The 10,437-nt window shown below is 27.9% G+C and overlaps 1 protein-coding gene across 4 annotated transcripts in view; it reads right to left on the bottom strand.

The window, feature by feature from the left end:
• Positions 1 to 5,653, bottom strand: part of LOC108686441 (putative 3-methyladenine DNA glycosylase) — a 7,897-nt gene extending 2,244 nt beyond the window's left edge. For 3 of the 4 annotated variants that reach the window (XM_018191751.1, XM_018191752.1, XM_018191750.1), the window contains exons 1-3: positions 5,264 to 5,474; positions 344 to 500; positions 46 to 252 (exon numbers count right to left, since the gene is read on the bottom strand). In XM_018191751.1, coding sequence (XP_018047240.1) covers positions 46 to 252; positions 344 to 500; positions 5,264 to 5,473 — 574 coding nt within the window. In that variant the 5' untranslated portion in view covers position 5,474. The other variant, XM_018191753.1, reaches the window with a different exon arrangement.
• Positions 5,654 to 10,437: the final 4,784 nt, after the last annotated feature.

Raw genomic sequence — 10,437 nt, 5'->3', positions numbered from 1 at the left:
TAATGTTGCAATATTATAAAAAAAAAAAAAAAAAATTCTATGCACCTAACAACCGCTGTGCCAGCTCTTCGCAGGGAATGTCAAAGAATTCATACTGCAGTCGGCCAGAAGATAATTCTTTCTCCCATGGTGTCACAGGAGGATCTTCTAATTGACTTAATTCCAATTTCATCATCTGCAAATCCACGACTGCTCTCGGTTTTCCTTTGCTATTCGTGTTTGATTTCAATTCTTCCACTTCCCTTTTATTTCCTTGTATATAAATATTATAAATGAATATATTTATAAAAATAAGAGTTCTTAAAAAAAAAAGACTGTAACTGACTGATTAATCTTAGCTAACTTTCAATGTGAGTTTCTATCTTTGGCTCTTTCTGAGAATTCTTGGAACTTTTAAAGGATGCAGAAATTTGAGAATCTGTCGTGTTGTATACATTTTTAGTATCTCGATATTCCTGATTTAGTAAGGACTTGAGGTTCAATTTTGGTCTTCTGATCACCTAATGGAAAACAATAACATTGAAGAAAAAATATAAACTAGCATTAGATAAAAAACACTCATAATTTAAAAAAAGCTGTATTGAAAAAACATATACATACATAAATAAACTGCAATTTGTAAACTATTTATATAGTCTTTGATTCAAAAGAGAGTAACTTATTGTTATCGTTAAAAATAAAATAAAATAAATTAAATTAATTAATTACTTAATATATTGTTCCAATACCATATTTAATTTATTTTATTTTAAACAATAAAAATTATTTACAGGTTCTAATGAAATAAAAATAAAAAAGTCTTTGAGAGACAGATGTTGTTGCGATTATAATTTATTTTAATCGAATTATTTTTAAAAAAATGTTTTATTTTCTCAGATACATTAGTAATAAATGAGATATGGTAGAAAAATATCATCGTCTTTATTGATCTTTGATCTGAATTTTAGATTCATATAAAATAGAGACACCACTATTTATCTGTGCAAACTTTTTATGAAGTCTCTTTCTGATAGCGAAAAAAAATTAATGCTGACGGATATCCATTTTTCAAAATAATCTTAATGACTTCGTAAAAATTTTTTGAATGAAATCTTGGATGGATTAAAAGAAGAATTCTATCAATTAAACTTATTATAATTCCTATGTGAGGATAAAAATACCTAGGAAATTGATAAGTATGTTTTAATAATAAAATTTAAGTAATTGACAATTACAAGTAAAAATAAAACTATTAAAGTTAAAGTCTATGTAATTGTAAATTAAACAATTAAAGCTGAATATCTGAATTGGCCATTCATTTGTTATGTAAAATATATTTTATAATAATTGTGTAATTTAATATTTTTGACAGTTTTGCTGATAAGAACTCAAAGAATTCGCTTAACCATGTATTTATAATGTACGAAATCGTTAACAATAATATGAAGAACAAAGGAGAAAATATGTGAAATAGAAAAGGAGAAAAGATTAGTGAAGATAAGAACATTAGGAAGGGGATAATGTATCAGATACATATCGGAATAAAATAAGATATGTATCTGATAATGATGCCATGTCGCTTTGTTTATTCAATCCCTGACTGTTTTTTTTTTTATGTAAATCATATCAGAAATTAATTGTTTATTATACGAAGGTTCTCTGCTTAAAATCGCTACTTTGTTCCATTTGAAATCATGCCTGTGATTAATGCGATGATCTGAAATAATCGACGGAAATGCTATTTTTTATTGATATCGGATAGGTGTTTGTTGACTCTGGTTTGAAATTGTTTGGTTTGTCCAATATACGTGGCCTCACAATCTTGGCACAAAATTTTATAGACTATCTTGATTTGACATTATATCAAATTGATCTTTTCCTCTTTTAATAAATCTCTTTAAGGTATTGGAGAAAATAGAAAAACAAGAAAATGTTGTTTTCGATTGATGTTTATTGCAATATCCTGGAAACTTTCTGAGATTGTTTTGACATACGGTAATGTGAAAAATCGATTGTTAATATTATTATATTCTCGCTTATTTTTACTTCGTAATTACTGAACATAGACTGGAATTCATACATGATTTTGACTGAGATAATATAAAAATTTTAGATAAAAAGTTTTTTAAATAAATTAATATCTGAAATGATTTTTATACATAAACAAAAAAATAGCTTAAACGTAGACATGCAATTTTTAGATCTCTTATACACTACTTTAATTTCTAAGATTGATACTTCCCTTTTTCTTTAGTAATATCGAATTTTGTTGTGCTGTTGCTTGATGCATGATCTTATTAGATCCATGATAAGCGTACTGTCAATATCGCATGATATGCTCATCTTTTAACTGCCATGTAAATTTTTGATTTAATTACCTTTAATTTAATTTTCAATCTTTACTTCATTGACTCATGTTTTTATTTGAAAATTTAATAGACAATATTGGACATATATATAGATGCGAATTGAATATTTTATTTAGATACATCTTATTCACAGTCACATAATGACGAAATAATTTTTGTAATCTTAAATTTAATGATTCAATTGTATATAATTGCTAATTAATTTTGTATATATTTTGTTTATGGTTTTAATATAACTGCTGAAGAGGATCCTAACTAAGAGGATCAAAACGTTTAATTAATTGTTATATACATTATTATAATTGCAACAACATGCAGCATTGGCTCTCAGAAGCTTTTTATTTAATTATTTAAAATTTTTTAAAATTAAAATTTTTTAAATAAAGTTGTTTATTTATTTTGTAATTGGATTGGTTCTTTCTCTACTATTTTTAAAAAGAATTTGTATAAGCTCAAAAATTGTAGAAAATGTAATGCTGAATTATTACATGTATCATAAAACTGTTTTCCAAAATCACATTAAAAAAAAATAAAAAAAATATCGTAATGTAAATGACAAGAGCTAATGAGAATTAGATGCTAGTAACATTGCATAAGTATAATAAAAAATATATATTTTATATATTATTTTGTCAAATATACGATATGAATTTCAATTTGTGAGTCATTCTTAGTATTAAAATAAAATAATTAAAGCTTCACTTCTTCTGTTGACATAATAAAAATAATAGAGAATTCCGGTATCAAGAATTAATTAATTTCCCAGTTACTATGACGGGAAGTTAACTAATTCTTGACACCGGAATTCTCTATTATGTGCAGCAGAAAATGTAAAGTTTTAATTTTTTTTTTTAAAGGCTGACTCAAATTGGAGCCAAAATGTTCATACATTTAACATTATAGTAGAAATGTTGTTATCTGTGTCCGACTCTCATTAGCCCTTGTCATTTTGTATTAGTGCTTTTTTAAATTTTGATAGTCTATCAATTTATTTAAAAAATAGCTAATATTTACGCCATATTTACGCCATATTTACATGCTATACCATTGCTATATTACACCATGTGCACCTATTTTTCGCTATACGTTAATAACTAATACACAAGTGTGATTTGTATTAGCTTTGTATCGCAGTATCTTATATTCAGGATTGGATAAATTAATGTTTTCTTTAAACTAAATTAAGTTAAAGTTAATGGCTTATAAAATTAAATTAAAAGTTGAAGGAATAAAGAATTAATTTAATAAAAGTTAAGTTAAATTTAAAAAAAATTAATTTTGAAAAAAATTATTTTTGAGATCAGAATGTCCTAATTTTTCTTAAAATGAGATTACTTTAAATAATACTTACAAATATAGATTATTAGGTATTTTATATTCACATGTAAGTTACTTATATATAAGAATCATATAAGACGGTTTTGTCAAAATCTTGCGAGAGAAAAGGATATAAATTTGTATTATTTCTCTTTCTTTAACTTCTAAAACGAGTGCTCATTGTATTTACATCGACTAAATATTTATTACAAAAAATAATTTAGAAAATGGGTGGATATGCAGTACTGTTCTATAACAATTCTTCATCTAAGGCTCATTTCATATTTATATTACTGAAATATAACGTTTATGATACCTAAAATTCAATCTGTGATTCAAATATAAGCGGGAATTGACAAAACCTAGCGAGTTAACAAAAACTGGCTACTGTTATTATAGTCTTTCATCATTAAACTTTTTCTAAATTAATTTTCTAATGTTTAAGACTTTATAGAAAAAAAATATTAGCATTAAGAGAGATAGAAAAATTTTTAATTTAAAAAAAGTTAATAAATTAAAGATTAAAAGTAACTAAATTAAGTTAAAAATTAACCAAGTTAAAAGTTATTAACTTTTTAACTTTTAACATTTTAACTAGTTACTATTCAACTCCTGCTTGTATTATACCTTAATGCAAATCAAAGTATAATTGATTTGCAGTAATTATAGTTGAAAAGGATCAATTAGAACTATCATTAATCAGTTGCAATAATTACTGCAAATCAACTATATATACATTGATCTGCACAAAGATGTAATATACAATTTTTAAATGTTAACACAACATTCTGTCTGTATCTAAGACTATTATCCATATTTTTTTCAAATTGGATTCTGGCTTGTTGAGCAATATATTGTTCATCTGGACACGAATGGAGATCTATAACTTTTAATTTTGTAATGAGGATAAGACTATTGTAAATAAGATACTGATGGCCTGTAAGTTATTGCCACTTATAGACTTCTATAAGTCTGTGGTTACTGATAATAATTTTATAAAAATCAAAATGTTTTCAAATATGATTTGTAATAGATAAATCAGAATTTGTTACACTAAGCATGATTATTTTATTATCCTTTATTGATACTTATTTGAAAGAATTAAAGTCGAATTTGACTAGTCTTAAGAAAATCGATAGTTTCAGTTGTAAGGTTGGCTATTGATTTCAATTTCACCAATTCACAAATAAGACCTAAGACTGTCAACTACTGATTGATTGTAGCATAGTTATGAACTTTCTATAATAAGTCATTATCTAAATTTTAAGTTTTAAGTGATCTTAATCTGTAAGAAATTGACAAATCACAGTTGATTATTTTTCTCATGCATGATTGATTGAATAATGTAATGACTTATTACAGAAAGCCCATTAATTTTCGTTTCCAACATCATATTTCAGAAAGAACTAAACTGGTATCAGACAATTGCGATACTTCTGCTGTAAGAGAAAATAAGAGAAAAGTGTTGATTCTTAAAGAAATATTTATTTTATTTATTTCTACTCTGTTAGAATAAACAAGCTGATAAACTTGTATGTATTTAGCGACTATGATAAACAGAAGATGGAAACAAACCGGCGTTTGGATTTAGTAATTACCGTATCTTCATTATCCTTATTTTTCTCTATTTTATTCTCCTGTTGAATCCTAGTAGCTGTTCTTGTCCGTTTCATCGAATTGCTTTCTGCCACGAATTCAATCGTTTCGCTTCCAATGGCTCGAGAAAGAATAATTTCTACGCGAGACAAGATAAAACGTCGAATTGTAAACACTGCCACATTACACAAAGTCATATTCAAGTAGACCATTTCTAACCTGTATGTACTCTCTGAACAAGTGTACAATAAGTTAAAATAAAACAAATGTTTATTTATTTCACTTCAACTTATTGCACCAGGTCAATACGATACTAATTTCATGATTTATTAGTTTCGTGGACATGAGGATCAATTTTGTATCTCGAAACGAGGTGAAAATTACAAAAGTGAGCAAATTTATTAGGTGTTGACCAATGAAATTATCAATATTCTAGTAAATTCACTCTTGTAATTTTCATCTCGTTTCAAGATACAGAATCGATCCTCAACTTCAGTTAGAATTCTGCAAAGTTACTAGGCCTGTTAATCGGAGCTTGGTGAAAATGGCCCTAAGCGTGCCGTGTAAATGTAGTCATATGTCTAGTTTGCATTGTGCACTTGATACTGTTCTCCTTCGATTTGATAAATTTTCGTTCTGCCATACTGAGCCATACTCTGACGCTGTTGGTATTTCTGTTGTGTCTATATCTAGTAAATTTTTTACAATATATAGTGGTGTTTAACAGAACACAACAGTTTTGCATCTGTTTTATAATTCTCTGCTGAGATTGGACCATTCCTCTTAATCCAAAAGCATAATCTATCAGCGCGAAGAAAACTTTCAACAGTTGTAAAATAAACGTTCTGCTGAACGCAGCCATTCCGAATTGCTTATTTTTAGCTTAATTTATTTTTTTCTCCTAGATATTAGTAGTTCCGTAACTAACCGAGAGGTGTTCCGAACCCGACGGCTGTTATAACTCGTAACTATAGAGTAATAAGAAGAAGATCAAACTCGAGGTCTAAAAGTGGGCTCGAAACATAGTGTAGGAAAACTCATGGAAAATCCGGCAGATTTTAGTTCCACCAGCGCCTTACGGGAAAAGTTAGAAATATTGACTGTCGTGTGGTCACAGGCCACACATATGCATGCATATATGTAGTAGTATGTATATAATGATACATACATGTGATCTGTGTTACGTGCAGTCAATATTTCCAACTTTTCCCGCAAGACGTGTTGGCACTAAAATCACATCTGCTGGATTTTCTATGGGTTTTCCTACACCGTGTCACGTTTTCCTACACAGTATAAGTACTTATAGTATGGACGCTGAGCTTTTCATGTGGTCTCCAATTTTTGTACAATTGAATCGATTTCTAACTAGAAATATAACTGCTTTCAGTAAGTTAAATTGTAAGTTAGATTAGATTAGCTGGATCTTCTTTCTATAAAATAATTAAGAGAAATTAAATTTTACTAAAATTTAAATCAAATTTTTTCGGAGACGTTATATTGTGTAGACTATTATATTATATTTGTACGATAAAGTATTCTCACAATAAAGTATGCATTTGTGTGTGTGTGTGTGCGTGCGTGCGTGCGTGCGTGCGTGCATGCGTGCGTGCGTGCGTGCGTGCATGCGTGCGTGCGTACATATATGTGGCATGAAAGGGACAGAGAAGAGTGAAGATTAATTGTTTGCAAAATGAAAAATAATATAATCTTACTGTTATATGCTGACAGAGATAAATTTAAAATGCACAATATTTTTTTTCGACCCTATAACCCAATTATTATATCACAAAATTTTGTAACATGCCAATCATTAATAAAGAAAGAACAATGTATGTCGTTCTTGTTTGATATTACACGTAAAAGAGCAACAGTAGTGTCTCATGTCATGTCTTAGCACTCACGAGACTATCGTGTCTCCAGATTTGAAATATTATCATTACGTATGTATATACAGAGTATTTCCTCTAATTTTAGCATCTGAAATATCTCCGTTATTTTTGTGTATAAGAAAATACCAAAAGAGAAAGTTATTTGATTCGAAGGAGTACATATTATGATAAGCAAAGAATTTTTCCCAGGATCATATTTTTTGAGACTTTAAGATCATCTCCACTTTTTTAAATAGAATTGTATGATTATTTTATATAATATGATTCCTCTAATTATTCTGCATATAAAAGTATTAAGGTAAATGAATTAGTGGAAAGAAAAACACATAGTTGATTATTTTAAAAATTATTTTGCATACATATTTTTTTAAAACAACTATATGTTTTCTTTCCATCAATTGTCTCTTTCACCAATTATCTCATTATTCTGTTCATAAAAGTATTAAGGTATGATTATAAAAAATTTAATAGTTTACAAGTTATTTAATAATTTATGTCAAAAATATATGCCAGAATATAATACCTTATTATATATTGACATAAATGTTAAATATCTCGTAAACTATTGGTTTTTTTATAACACTATCTTAATACTTTTATATATAAAATAATTAAAGAAATTATATTGTATAAAAGTCATATTGTACAATTCCATAACCTTCTAAGAATATGTTTTTGATTGATTTTTTATTTTAAGGGCTAGAACTTTTTTGCCAATATCATAAAGTAATATCATTGAGTGGCGAATTTCTAAAGAGTCCTCCGGTTTGAAAAAAAATGACATCCCTTATTTTTTATTTTTCTAACTAAATATCATTAGATGTTAAAATAATTATTTAATATTATTGTAGAGTAAAAATTTCACAAATAACATATGTAAAAATATTTTTTTAGTGCAGTAAAATATATACGCAATAAAATAAACTTTCTCACACAATGTCTCATGTACGGTACGATTGTCGAGAAACGTGCGCCGATGGTGCACGCTCTTTAATACATGTGCAGACATGTCAATTACATTTTTAGTTAAGAACTGCAAACACTATAAATCCCAAAATATTAACTTAAAAATGATTCAAAAATCCTAAAGAAGTCTCCGATTCTCCAAAGATAAAAAGTGGAGGCCCTTTTCATAGCATTAAAAATTACAGATTTCAAATGATCAAGTTAAAAAAAAAACACTGTGTATATCTACGCGCGCGCGCGCGCGCGCGCGCGTGTGTGTGTGTGTGTGTGTGTGCGTGTGTGTGCGTGTGTGTGCGTGTGTGTGTGTCTCAATAACAATTACCATCTGAAATAGCTTCTAATCAATAAGGTATAGAGAAAAATTTATATAATCAAAATTATACGATTATTTTACGGTAATTTTACACCAAAATTACACAGGTCCTGCGCACAATAGAAGAAATAAAGAATTAGAAATAAGGAATAAACGATTTCCTTAGAAACGAACCTATCAGAAACCGTGTATCCGATGTATCCGATTTCTAATAGATTAAAATCGTTTATTCTTTATTCCTAATTCCTTATTCTTTCTATTGGGCGAAGGACCTAAAAGGAACTATCATATGATGATAATAATTTTTGTCCAGATAGAGGCTTTTTTTTGCAGATTCCAAGGTTCTCTTTGGAGGATTCCAAAGATCCTCTTTTAGAGGATTCAAGGTCAATATCGTTTTTTTGAATGGAATTATATGAATTTTTTTACATAATATAATTCCTCCAATTATTCTGCATATAAAATATCGAGATAATGATACCAAAAAAATCAATAGTTTACGAGATTTTACACTTTATTCCGGTACATATTGACATAAAATATTAAATAACTCGTAAACTATTAATTTTTTATAATCGTACCTTAAGACTTTTATGAGCAGAATAATGAGATGAATCAATTGGTATAAAAAAAAACATAATTGCTTTAAAAAAATATGTGAGTAAAATGGATAATTTTTTAAATAAACATCAGGTGATTTACACCAATTGATTTATCTCATTATTATGTTGATAGAAGTATTAAGATATGATTATAAAAAAATTAATAGTTTATAAGTTAGTTAATATTTTATGTCAATATATTCCAGAATAAGGTATAAAACATCTCGTAAGTTTTTTATATCACTACCTTAATACTTTCATATGCAGAATAATTAAAGAAATCATATTATGTAAAAAAATTCATATAATTCTATTCAAAGAAACGAAGTTAACTTTGAAATCTTCGAAGCCTGGACAAAAAATTATCACCATGATAGCCCCCTTTTACACCGCGTAATTTTATTTATATAAATTTTTCTCTACACCTTATAGAAGATATTTCAAGTGATAATAATTATTGAGGCATACTGTATAAAGCGGTGTTCAAAATAAAACGTTACGAACTTTTTCGGAAATACGGCATTATTGAGAAAAATGTTCAAACAAAAGTTGTAGGATTCAAAAAGATCTATTTACTGAGCTTATTAATTTGGATGGTGTTGCCAAGGTTAAGATTACATTAATTTTTTTTAATGGAACACCTACTTTTCCAGAATCTAATAGCTAATGTCGAGAGATTTCCAAAACGCTTTAAGAAAATATTTTTTTATTAAGTTATGATGCTTGAAAATTATATTATCGCCAACATTAGCATTACCCAAGGTGTCCGATCGACTAAAATCTCTTGAATGTTGTTCAAGATCATGTCTTGAATATCATTTGTCAAAATCAAAACCATTAGGGAGTCATTGTATCTCTTATTTTCATTTTTACATAAAAATGAATTTTTAGTATAAAAATGAAAATAAGAATAATCTCCAATGACTTTGATTTTAAACAAATGTTATTCAGGACATGACTCTGAACCGAGAGAAACCTGAGAGGGGCCATGCCGGCCTTTTTCTTGTTACCATCGAAATCGCTCGTACATCTATCGCCAGTATATCCATTTTCAATTTGGTAACTATGTGACTACAGGATAGAAGCATACAGACAATCTTTCGAAAAATAATCACAAATAGGCTCAGATTTCTCTTTGTTCTAAACAACATTAAAGAGATTTTAGTCATCGAACACCTTGAATAATGCTAATCGGTTATACTGTAACTTAAGAATCATAACTTGAAAAGTACTCAATAAAAAATAATTTTATTATAGTGGAAAACTCTCGACATCGACTATTAGATTCTGGAATCAAAAGTAGTGTTCCATTTAAAAAAATCGACGTGATCTTGGCGATGCTCAAAGTCAAACTGAGATAAGATCAGTAAATAGATCTTTTTAAACCCTGCAAGTTTTGTTTGAAC

Source organism: Atta colombica, unplaced genomic scaffold (genome assembly GCF_001594045.1).
Source record: "Atta colombica isolate Treedump-2 unplaced genomic scaffold, Acol1.0 scaffold181, whole genome shotgun sequence".
NCBI lineage: Eukaryota > Metazoa > Arthropoda > Insecta > Hymenoptera > Formicidae > Atta > Atta colombica.
Note: the sequence above shows the minus strand (reverse complement) of the source record. Positions and strands in the feature narration are given on the sequence as shown.